The following is a 12,998-nucleotide window of genomic DNA, read 5'->3' on the forward strand; positions in this document are numbered from 1 at the left end:
TCTGATCAAGTACACTTATGCCATATTCATACTGTAGCTGAGGCGTGTGGTTTTCCTGAGAAACAACAACACAATTGAAACCTAGGGCGCAAGATCTAGGTTTGTCCATCTCTAAATGTATATTTCCACTCACAACATATATTGGTTTGCGCCAATGTTAAGAAACTGCTCCAGCTACGTGTTGAAGTAGTTCTCCTTTAGTACATTACCCATGGAGGTGTATGTTCCCCAGTACCCCTCGCCACCGCTATGATTGATTTATATAACTTCACTGGCCACTTAAAATTAGCATTCCACTGCTTCTTTTATAATCACCCTTCCAATTCTAAATTCCATTTTCACTCTGCTGTCTTTGTCCAGCCCTTTCTCTTTTGTCTCGTACCTATTACTAAACTGGTTCCACTGATCAACCATGTCTCCAATTTCTAAATCATCAGTATGGTGCATTTGTTGAATTAATCTTGTGTACCTCTTCTTTTCATTATGCTGGGGTGTTTCACTTTACTTTTCTGTGAATCCTTAAATGTAAATCACATCTAAACTCCTTGAACCTCCTTCACTCCTCAATAACATTTAAATGTCATAGCAGGACATTAAATGTAAAAAGAATAACACAGATTAGAAAATTAGTGAGATCCATTCTTAATAGCTCCTCTTATTCCCACCCCTACTAGGTAAATGCTTCTAATTAGTCCAAGGCACATCCTAGTTTTAAGACTGGGAAGATAATATGTATTTTACAATTTGCTTTGTTATTGCCTTTTCTTCTCCACTTTTGAGATCTAGGATCTAGAAGAGAAGCCTGCTTATGCTTTTTCATACCGTAATTAGAACCAGTGGATTTGTGTGCCCAGAGCACAATAATTCCTAAACGGGAAAAGCAGACCCTCTTAGAGTGACCTGCAAGCATCTGTCCCATTTAGCACAGAGCTCATACTAATACCTGGTGAATTTCTATGTATTTGTAAAAATGCAAATTCAAGCCGAACCTCTGAGTTCCCAAAGGCTAGCTGTTTTATCTTTGAGATGATCTGATGGGACTGCATGGTGGGTGATCTGTGCTGAGACCCTCCAGTTGTCTTTTTTTGTTACATTGTCTGCTCTCCTTGTGTTTAAGCATTTGACATATAAGCAGACTCATGGATTTTGCCATACCTAGAATTAGGATCTAAATCAGCAAGAGTGGTGAGTTTTCAGAGGTTTTCTAACCTTTGAATATCTCCTCTGGTTCCTTCACTGCCTCTTCCTTCTGTCCTAGCCACATGTCCCAATCTCCTTGAATGAAACACCTTTTAAAAGGCTGCCCTGGATATTGTGAGTAGATGTTAACCAATAGAGCCAATACATAACCCAGTTGTTATTTATTTTACCTAGTTCATATAAAAGCCCAGACATAGCTTCTAATATAATCTTATAATGAAATGCTTCAGTGCAATAAACTACAGCATTAAGCTGTGTATTTAAATGTAACCCAAAAGAGTAATATCAGTAACTTTTCACATAGGCAGAGCTAATGTGAACATTCTTTCAATGCAGGAGCTTCCTGGGAAACAGACATATTGCTGAGCAAAAGTGATACGATGCGTCTGAGGTTTATTTCTTACTATTCAGTCATTTCTGACTTTCAAACTGGTTACCTTATACATTACTTTCATATAATAACTTTAAGAGCCATATGTTGAACATTGTAGTATGCAGGGTTTATTAGGTGACCGCCACCTCCAGGAAGATGTGGCTCATTTTCCTATTTATAAGCTCCTGGTCGAAAGACACTCACCGACCTCTAAACTTTACAGAACTTCCAGCCTTGTTCAGAGCCTTCGTGTTAATGGTTTCCAAGCGAGCAATAATTCCTCAGTATCTGGCGTAAACCAGTAACCATTGTGCCCATGTTGTCTTCTTAGGAATCAAAGCTGATGACTTTAAATCACTTTACAACGCTCGGGAAATTCCGCCAGCACTTTCTTATACGGAAGAGTTTTCGGATTTCAAAAATATTTCTGTGGCTTGTCTCATGTTTTATGATTGTTTTTAATGTATTTTTATGGATTCATTAGTCACTGCTCAGCGCCTTTACATCCTTTTCATTTAGTTTTTACTAATATTCTGTCTTCCCACGAAGACACTGAAGGTCAGTATACTCCCAGCAACACGTTCTACTGAATAACAGCATGCATTAACTTCCATAGTGAGGTACGCACAACTCCTACATCAATTCAAACCTGCACAGATATGCCACCTAGAGGAACATCATCCTACCCGCAGCCTCATGCAGTCATGCCATCATACAACAATCCATGTCTAAACAAAACTCTTACCTCCCTCCCAACAAAGTCCAAATAAGCCCACATGTATATCAGCACTGTGCACCACCAAATACACCAGTTAGCACATAAGCACCTTTGTGCAACCTAAAGCCGAAACCAGGTGACTTATGTATCTTCCTATCAACTAGAAAACATCAAATATCCCTATGCTGCCTCCTACGTACCACAACTCACATACAACACCATACGATGCAATCCTGCGATGTAATCCTCAAAACCAAGGCCTGAAGGCAGAATACCTGATTGAGCTGCAGAGTCATGCCACTGACAAAATGTGCGCTGTATAAATACATATAACATAAAATAACACAATAAAACAAGGAGAGTAGTGCAAAGTGGGTGATGTGAAAATGGAATTATATTAAGTCATGTTATGTCTTATCGGATCTCTCAGGCACATCGCCCCACTACACCGACCTCACTCATCTCCTCTTTACTGCCAAACCAGGAGGCCCCCTATCTGATAGAGACTTCTGGTTGCAGATTCCTTACCTTAGAATTTCCCCCAGACGTCAGTCTGGATCCAGAGATTTTTCCCAAGCAGTACCCCTGTGTGTCGTTAGGCTGGCGTTGGTTGTCTTCACATAAGTCTTCTGCATTGTGTGTTCCGGATATGACGTTGTGGGACCTATATAGCTGCCACCCCAGTGCGCTGATGTCAGTTCTTTTTTTTCTGCACCAGCCAAGCCAAATCCGAAGAAGTGCTACCCCTCAGTCACTTTTTGACTGATCTTTTTTTCAACGTTTTGTCAAACAATTTTGAGGGTCTACACTCTTGGTGCATCAAGTATGTCGTCACGCAAGGCCGGGTTCAAGCCCTATGGATCCTGTAATTGGGCGATGTCCGTGATGGATCCACACTTTGTGTGGTTGTGGTGTTTGGGGCATGACCCGAAGTCGTGCTCCAAGTGCCAGGCCATGAATCCGAAAGCTTTGAGGGCGTGAATCCTAAACCATATTGTGGCCCAGTGCTTGGCTCTGCATCGCTCCCGATCTCGGTTGAGAGGAAGGTTCTGAGAACGGTCGCAGAGCCCCCATTTTTCTTTGTCCCACTCCAAGTCCTCGGGATGATCAGTTTAGTCGAGGTACAAAAAGAAGACGAAGAAGAAGAGCGTTCTTCGACTTCACCCTGTCCATTGGCTACCACAAAGAGGGAAAAGGAGCATCATCGTTCCAGGCCTCCATCCTTGGAGCATGCGTCTGGGTCGACTCCACTCCTCCCTGAACCTCTGTGAGCCAGAGCGACCCCTGCCCAACTCTTTAAATTGTATAGGGCCATGGGCCTCATATTTTGGGCAGTCCGACTCTGCTGTAGTACCTTTGGGCCCTGCGGAATTGGCATGGGCCCCCTTGGGTTCCAGGTAGGCGGCTTCGGCCTTGGCTCCGGGGGGCACCAATGGATCAGTTCCTGGATCTGAACCTGCGTCAGATGCACCAACTCAACCTTCCCGATGATGGTTCTGACTTCAAGGCTCCTGACGCCACCCGTGGCTACGGTCGGCGTCCACCCCATCCTCATTGCCAACTCCGACATGAAGCTGGGTGCGGAGTCTGACTTCGACCGGGACCTTGCTCCCTAGGTCAGATCCTGACCCTTATTCTCTTGGGTTGGGGTACAGTGAGGATTGGGAAGGATCACTGGACCATTTGGAATACCTGCTAGAAGATCCCATGTACTGGTGGACGGACCTGGGTTAGACTAGTGGCCTGAAAACTTCCCCTGACACCAGCATGCTTTCTTCCCCTACCATGGCTACATAGAAGGGAGCGTCCTACTCCATGGTGGTGCAGAGAGCGGCCAAGGTCCTGGGCTTCGAGCTGCCTTCGATGGCAGTCAGGACTAACCTCCTGACAGAGGTGCTTTAGCCTAGAACTTCCACTTTTGAACTCCTTTTGCCCTTTAATGAAGCCCTCACTGAGGTCCTGCTGGGGACCTGGCCCAAACCCAGCACAGGCCCCCTGCCAGAGACCAAATGACCCAGTGTTCCTAACGCAACACCTGACCCCTGAGAGTGTTTATCCAAGCCTCCACGTCACTGAGCTCATTCCCTTCCGCACCCTTGGATAGGGAATCCAAAAGGCTGGATCAGCTTGGGAAGATGTTTTCTTCCTCCAGCCTGGCATTGCAGTCTGTGAACACTGCTTGCCTTTTGAGCTATTACATACTTTTTGGGACACAATTGTGCAGGGGCTGCCACAGGTCCCGGAAGAGGCTGAGGCCATTCTCTCCCAAGCTGTTGCTGACGGGAGGGACACAGTGAAGTTCATGATACAATGTTGGCTGGATACAACCGACCTGCTAGGCAGAATCTGTTTTTTTGGGGGGAGGTCCAATCCATCCCTATGGACATGCCCTTTGATGGCACCCTTCTCTTCGGAGACAAAGCAGACTCTGTGCTCAAACTCTTTAAGGAGTCCTGGGCTACGACCAGGTCATTAGGCCTCACAGCTGTCCCTCACCCCCCTTAGTCTGCTTTTCTCTACTTTCGTGGCAATGGCAAGGGCACCGAACTACATCCATTTCCCTCCAGCTACCGTGCTGCGCCTGCTGTCCAGCCTTTTCATGGCTGGGGATATGAGATCTAGCGTCCTTGTGGATCAGGCAGCCATTAGTATACCCAGTCCTCTGCCCCTGCCAACACCCCCCCTGCAGAGCAGCCTCCAAACCTTCCTAGTCTGACGCTTCCCCACCAGGGACCAGTTGGAGGCAGGATTTGCCATCATCTGCCCCGCTGGTAGTCCATCACGTCGGTCAGGTGGGTTTTGCAAATAGTCCTTTGAAACTACCCCTCCATCCACGCCACCATCTTACAGTCAGATGATGGAGGATCACTTGGCACTTCTTCGCGAGGAGTTTACAGCTCTCTTGGCCAAGGGAGCCATAGAGAGGGTCCCTGTGCCAGAAGTAGGTCATGGTTGTTACCCCCGCTACTTTCAGGTACCCTAAAAGGACAGGGGCCTCGCTCTATCCTAGACCTCCAGTCCCTCAATCTCTTCCTCAGGAGGAGAAGTTAAAAATATTCACTCTGGCTCAGATTCTATCTGCCCTAGAGCCAGGAGACTGGATGGTAATGTTGGGCTTGCAGGACACATATTTCCATATTCTCGTCCTGCCTGCCCACAGGCGTTACTTGCAATTTACAGTAGGCCACAAGCATTTTCAGTGCACTGTGCTCCCCTTTGGTCTTATCAGTGCCCCCTTGGTTGTTCACCAAGGTGATGGCCGTGGTCGCAGCTCATCTGCACAGATTAGGGGTTTCAGTCTTCCCCTATCTCGACAACTGTCTGCTGAAGGTGGGCTTGCCCCGCGGACTTCCTGCATTCGCTGGAGTTCACTATAAACGTGTCAAAGTCACACCTGACTTCCTCTCAGATACTCCCTTTCATTGGAGCTGTTCTGGACACAGTGTAGTGCAGTTTCGAGGTTATCCTGCCGAGTCGTGAGTCAAGGATATTTGGACTTTATACCGATGTTTCAGCCTCTATCCTGGGTTTCGATGAGAATGACTCTGAGGATGCTGGGCCTCATGGCCTCCTGCATCCTGCTGGTGTCACATGCCAGATGGCATATGCTGGCTAGGCAGTGGGACCTGAAGTTCCAGTGGGCACACCATCAGGGGAGTCTCTCTGACATTGTTCAGACCCCAGAGGGAACTGCAGAAGACCTGCAATGTTGTTTCTTGACCTGCGATTGGGTCAGAGGCAGATCCCTCTGCCTACCCAAACCAGCTGGTCGGAGAGTAGTGACAGATGCGTCACTCCTGGGATGGGGCGGCCACACGGGAGAGGTGGCGATCAGAGGCGTCTGGTATCCGGCGAAGTCTGGGCTCCATATAAGTCTTTTGAAGCTCAGAGCAATCAGACTGGTATTGAAAGCATTCCTTCCCACTCTCAAAGGGAAAGTAGTACAGGTGTTCACGGACAACACCACTGCCATGCGGTACTTCAACAAGTACGGCGGGTTGGGTTCATGGACCCTTTGTCAGGAGGCTCTGCGCCTCTGGACATGGCTGGAACATCAGGGCATTTCCCTTGTGGTTCAAAACCTGGCAGGCTCTCTGAATCCCAGAGCGGGCAAACTCAGCTGACAATGTCTGGTGATCACAAATGGCATCTCCATCCGGAGGTGGCGCAAGGTCTCTTTCAGCAGTGCAGAGAGTCTTGGTTAGATTTGTCCACCTCTGTACAGAATGTGCAGTGTCAGCAGTTCTGTACATTGGCGTTTCGAAGGTGGCACTCACTCGGCGACACTTTTCGTCTTGAGTGGTGCTCAGGCCTCCTGTTTGCCTCTCTGCCCATACCACTTCTGCCCAGAGTTCTCAAGAAGATCAAGAACGACCGGGCCCAAGTATTCCTTGTGACTCCGGACCAGTCATGAAGAGTCTGGTGTCCAGAGGTATTGAGCATGGCTATCGATCCTTCAATCAGACTGCCCCTTCAGGATGATCTTCTGTCGCAGCACCAGGAGAGGGTTCTCCACCCGAACCTGTCCAGCCTCTTCCTTCTTGTGTGGAGATTGAGCAGCTTTTAACCTTCTGCCCGAAGTTTGCAACGCTATCTTGGCGGCCAGGCATCCTTCCACCAAAACAGTGTACGCCTGTTGATGGAACAAATTTGTGGCATAGTGCACAGAGAAGTCTGTTGACCCCCTTTCTGCCGCTCTTTTCAAGGTCCTTTTGTATATAGTTTCTTTGACGTAGCAGGGTCCTGCTTTGGGCCCCCTCCAAGGTTATTTGTCTGCTATCTCTGCTTTTCTGAGATTACCTGACCAACCCTCTTTGTGTACATCTACTATTGTCAGTAGATGCATAAAGGGTCTTACCCATATGTTTCCATCACCATTCATTGTGCCACATTTGGATTTGAATCTGGTTCTTACTTTCTTAACATGCGCTCCTTTTGAGACTCTACACAATTGTCCGGTCAGGCTTCTGACGTTAAAAATAGCCTTCCTTGCAGCCCTACATTTGCCCGAATGGTGAGTGAGCTGCAGGCATTGTCATCTAAGCCACACTGCCTTTCCATCTATCCTGACAAAGTGGTGCTTCGCACCAGGGCTTCCTTTTTGCCAAAAGTGGTCACGCCCTTTTATGTAGGCCAATCCATCACCTTGCCTAGAGGAGAGACTCCACCCCCTGGACTCAAAAAGAGCATCCACGTTCTACCTTGATCGTACCAAAGAGTTCCAGGTGGTGGTGAAGTCTTTGTTTGGTATATGGGTGGGAAGAAAGGTTAGGCAGTGCAGAAGAGAATCATTTCTAGATGGGCTGTTCTCAAAATATTCTAAGCACTGGATAAAAAGCAACCTTGGGAGGGCAGCTGCAACCACTGCGTAAGCATGGGGAGTTCCAGTCCTGGACATCTGCCAGGCAGCAACGTGGGCATTTCTGCACCCATTCACCAAACACTACTGCCTATACAGTCAGTACTTTGCCCACTCAGTCCTGCAGTATGAGCTTGGTTCGCAGACCCACCTCAAGGGATGGTATTGCTTGGGTATCACTTCTAAGGTAAGGAATCTGTAACTAGAAGTTTCTATCAGACGAACAAGTTACCTACTGTCAGTAACGCATCCGTTACCGAAGGTAAGTAACTTGTTCATCATGTCTGCCCACTCGGTCCGATCCTACTCTGCCCTCTCATCGGTCCTAATTCTTTTCAGTCATACTTACTCCACTATGGCCTACTCCACTATGTCCCCACTCCATTTCAAAACAATAGCAATGCTATTGTGTAACTAATGGAGTGCTATGTGATGTTTGGCCAGGAGCAAAACGATGGGTGCAAACCTGTGCTGCATCTTACCTCACTTCGTCTGTGTTATGATGCTCAGTAAGCTGTGTTGTATAATTGCTTTAATTCTAATATGAGTCACTTGTTTGAAGCATGATAACACCACCTCCCAATATTCCACAACTTTCTAAATGTCCACGTCATATGCATAAACATGGCTCCTGACTCAGCATATTTGGGACAGGATGGGTGCCTATTGGGATATATTCTCTGCAGAGTAACAGATGTAATGTATGTGTGATGTAGATTACTACAGTGCATCAGCTTCAACCACGCATTTACTGTACTTGCATACACGTTTTCCTTCAGTCCTCCTCTGTTACGGGAGTCGGATGGTCATCCTCCCAAGCCCATCTACCCTTCGTTATGACTGTAGGTCTGTCGTCAGTCAGTGGTTTATTCATCCATGAGACAAATCTCTCTCCCTCACCACCACCACTAGTAACACCTCCATAGTAATGGAGGTTTCTGGGACTCTAGGAAATGTTGTCCAAACCACCCGGCAGTGTGCTCTAGTTTAGCCAGTTGCAGGTACTGCCTTGCTTCCAGGCCAAAGGAATCTCAAGCCTATGAACTTGTCCCCTAGATGTATGTCACCTAGGGTAATGCACCTGTCCTACACGCTGCTAGTGTCATGGACTTACATGTGCGGCAAAATGGCTGCAACAACTCAATCAGCAGAGACCTAGTGAACGGTGGGGTGCTTTGCCAACTCCCATGCCACAGCCACCTGGCAGACCACTCAGGGCGTGTCTGGGAGTTGAGGTGCTCCTCTCATTAGGCAGAGCGCCAGTATCCCCTCTGCAACTATCCCCCGAGAAGTCTAACTTCCTAGTTGAGACTTTCAGCACACTACTTGCCACATGTTGCTGTTGTGCATCAATATAGTAAAGCGCTAGATCCAGTAGACCTACTTCCCCTATAGCACTACCTGACCTCCAGCCTCACTCTGTTCCTCTTCCTCACCCATGCCAGTAGGACTATCTAGAATGCCTGTGCTGAAAGGACACTCCATGAGCATCAAGCCAGTTTTTGAAACTGTTGCAATCTGCTTCCATCTTGTGGCAATCAATGGCAGTTGACAGGTAGTCCTATTGGAGCACTGGTCCTATGCCCTAAGAATGACTTGCCACAACATCACGTTTGTTTCATACACACTCTGTCTCTGTTCAGTAAGTATGCCTTAGCCATGCTTAGAGCCATGCTACAAACAGTCACTTAGATTAATACTCCATGTAGTAGGTCAATAAATCGGTCAGGAGTATTAAGATGTTGCAGCAAGGCTACTCTAATGCAAGCAAACACAATTGACTCCTCTGTCTTTAGACTGCGTAGCAAAAAACAGTCATAATCAGTGAGCATTAAGACCAGGTGCCACTTGCCTGCTGTATCTATGTAGCCACGACCCTGCCCGTGAGCATCCGTTGCTTCTGTGGGCTTTACCACTGGACCAGGACAAGTTAAAAAAAAAAATACATGAAAATATGTGCTATAAACTGCCAAAAAACTTAAAACAAATGAAGTTCCTATAGTTTGACTCACTGGCCTCGCCGACATACTCTTGTTTGTTGGCTACCTAACCTTTATATGTCTGCAATGCAGGTTCCATATACTTCTTATAACTGACTAATGGCTTGGAACCTTTTCTATTATTTAGAGTCATGTATTTCTTGGGTAGCACCACCAAAGGCACCGACCTACAGATCTGGGAGAAGCTTACATTACTTTTCCACTTTCATTCTGTGTTGATAACAAAAAAATCCCTTTCCCAATCCAGTAAACCAAAGATTTATGTTTGACTGTGCTTCCTCTAAGAACTCAACTATGAATGTTTCATTATTTCTGCTTTATCACATCCAAAAATAACACCAATTATGATTGCCTCATTTAAATGGGCAATAGTACACAGATTTTGGTGCCTAAAACACCAAAAGCTGCCTGTCCTGGTATTGTCTGGGCCATTTCCCCTAGCAAATATCAACAGTTTGAACATATCAATATTTTCATGTGGAAATGTTGAGGGTTCTGAAATATCCAACCCACTTATAATTGTGACACCTTTGTATGGGGTTTGCATGGGTGCCCCAATTTCCCAAGCACTAGGAAGCCCAGTCACCTTTTTCCTGGTCTCAAGCAACATTTCAAAACTACGCACCATGCCGCCTTTTGTTCCTGATTCGGAGTTAAATACATTTTTATTTGGTGGAAAAAGGTTCCTAGGCTCTTCAGGAATAAGAAGGGCGAACAGGTTTGTGGCTGTTCACAAATCATTTCAGTACCTTACACACTCAATGTTTGTGCCTACACATTAATCCAAAATATGCAGACACAAGTGTGCCAAAAATACCCCCACTTTCCCCAACTATTTTCCTTTGAGGTGTGTAGCAAAATATTTTGCCACAAAAAACATGTATTCCTGGTGGTGAAAAACATGTTGATGACCTGATGGATATATCTGTCAACGCTTCAGCAACACGATTTGCAACACTTAACAACGAGGTCTGAATTACAAATGCATCTGTACAACGCATTCCTTTACAACCCAAGTCGTTACGACTTAAAGAAAGTGTTGTTGGACGGATGTTGGACTTAAAGTCCAACACTTTTCCTACTGTTGCCAGACTGGATTCGGAATAGTAAATTATACTGTTCCAAAGACTAGCACTTTCTGTAAGGCAAGTCACTGTAACGACTTGCGTGATAAAGGAATGCATTTTAAAGGCACATTCGTGGTTCGGACTGCATTGTTAAGGCATGCATGGTGGCATGTGTGGTTCTAACATACAACTTTCAGCAGATTGCTTGCAACATTGCCAGTCTTCCTGAGCAAGTGATATGCAGCAAAAGTTTTCATGGAAACCTAAGACTTGTGTATATTTGCATGAGTCCATTGAGGATTTTTCTTGCTCCCCATAAAGTCAGAAATCTTATCAAATGGTGGGAAACGGCTACGGAGAGTACATTTGACTTCAGTAGTTTTAGGACAATCCTAATTGTCTTCCAAAATAATTTCTAAGTGGGTATGGCGACTACTTTTTCACAGCCTTTGGGTCCTTATTCCTACGCTGTGTTGTTTTGAGAAGGAAAATCCACTGACTCATTTCCATATCAATTTCCATTTTAACCACCTTCTCTAACTATCATTGCCCAGAACGATTACTAACTTTCTTTTATTCCACAGGGATTCTTTGAAGATGAAGATGGGAAGGAGTACATTTACAAAGAACCCAAGCTCACCCCTCTCTCTGAAATATCCCAGAGGCTACTGAAGCTATATTCTGATAAATTTGGTTCTGAAAATGTCAAGATGATACAGGACTCTGGCAAGGTAAAATAATTCAGAAAAGTTGACATGTTACTGTAAATGTTTATATATGAATGATCATATATAAACAGTCCGGAAGCTAAATCAGAATTCACATTGAGCTCAGACTTCACCCTTAAGTTGGTGGGCACCAGAAGCCATTTAGTGCATTAAAAAGATGTTGAATGTTGTAGTGTATTCAATATTTATTTGTAATATTTTGCATTTAGTTTGTTAAAGACAGCAATTAAATGATAACTAGGGTTTACCAAATTATAAAAACGATAGTGGTATCAGTGCAAGCTAAAATCGTTGAGGCATGGTCACACCTATACACTTACGGAAATTATTTTTAGTTTATTTTTTTACATCGGTATTCCCTGGCTATCCTGCTCCCAACCTGTACTCTGCCATGTGTTTGATTCACTAGAAATGCCACAGCCACACTCCTGTGCCCTACTTGCATGTTTCACTCTGCTTCTCTTATTCTTTTAGATTTGGTACCAGAAGACCTCTACCCTACTTTCTATTTAGGTTTCTAGCTGTTCTTTGCTGACCTCCCAGCAGGGCTGTGGTTTTAAGCCATGCGTTTCAAGTCACATGCAATTTTCTGAAGCAGACTTGCATTCAGTTTGTTTATGTGTTGGTATTTATTGAGTGTGAACCTAGCTTGGGAGCAACAGAGTGATGAACAGGAAGCATGGCCCCTTGGAAGATACAGTAATTGTGGGAACAATCATCTTTGATTCAAGGAGCTCCTTTAAGAAGTGTATCTTCAGCTTTTGTCTCGGAATAGTTGGAGAGTATGGAGCTGATCTGATGTTGCTAGGCATTTAGTGCCAGGTGAACATCCATGTAATGCATGCCTTTACTCTGTGCAACGATAACAATGAGATCTTGGCAGAATCGTCCAGCATTCATGCACAGCAAAATTGAAATATAGTGCGGCTATGGGAACAAATCAAGTGTGTGTAGAGCCGCCCACCCCGGGAAGTGCATGCCACATGACCAATCGGAGGAGGCAAAGCCAATTGTCTCACACGATGATGGCCATCTTAAAAAGTACCTTGGATCACTTAATTCTTATCCGGTACAACCAGGTCAGTTATGATGGCAGCCACCTTAGCGTTTGCAAGTGGCACGAAAATACAGCAAAAATAAGGTGATGAGCATCAGTGTCATTGTCGTCTGCAAACGTTCCAAAAACTAGGAGGTATAACAGTCCACCCCACCCCTTCTATGCAACTGCCATCTACTAGACAGACAAAAGGTGGCAAAATTGGGGGGGGGTGAATGGGGGCAAGAACAACAGAACATCCTCAGCCATCCCTCAGCGTATTGCTGGTGGACATCCTAAAAATATGTAGTGCACCACTGCCTCTTTTGAAACCCAGTAAAGGATCAAAATAGAAAGTTGATGATAGTATCCGCAGCGATATAATTAGTTTATGTATTAAATAGCCACGCCCCAGATGGCATGCAAGGGTCCAAGCGTGGCTGTGGAATGTGGAGGGCTCCTGCTTGTTAAATACCCCAGTGTTTGATAATGATATGTTTGACACAGTTTGAAATGG

At 45.5% G+C, this 12,998-nt stretch overlaps 1 protein-coding gene across 8 annotated transcripts in view; it reads left to right on the forward strand.

The window, feature by feature from the left end:
- Positions 1-12,998, forward strand: part of DOCK9 (dedicator of cytokinesis 9) — a 989,328-nt gene that overhangs the window by 874,774 nt on the left and 101,556 nt on the right. For all 8 annotated transcript variants that reach the window (XR_011194943.1, XM_069205169.1, XM_069205175.1 and 5 more), the window contains one exon: positions 11,302-11,448. Coding sequence is in view for 7 of the 8 variants with exons in the window: in XM_069205169.1 (XP_069061270.1) it covers positions 11,302-11,448 (147 nt within the window). In the remaining variant the exon portion in view is untranslated. The remainder of the gene's footprint in view (positions 1-11,301; positions 11,449-12,998) is intronic.

The sequence above is a fragment of the Pleurodeles waltl genome, chromosome 8 (assembly GCF_031143425.1).
Source record: "Pleurodeles waltl isolate 20211129_DDA chromosome 8, aPleWal1.hap1.20221129, whole genome shotgun sequence".
Lineage (NCBI taxonomy): Eukaryota > Metazoa > Chordata > Amphibia > Caudata > Salamandridae > Pleurodeles > Pleurodeles waltl.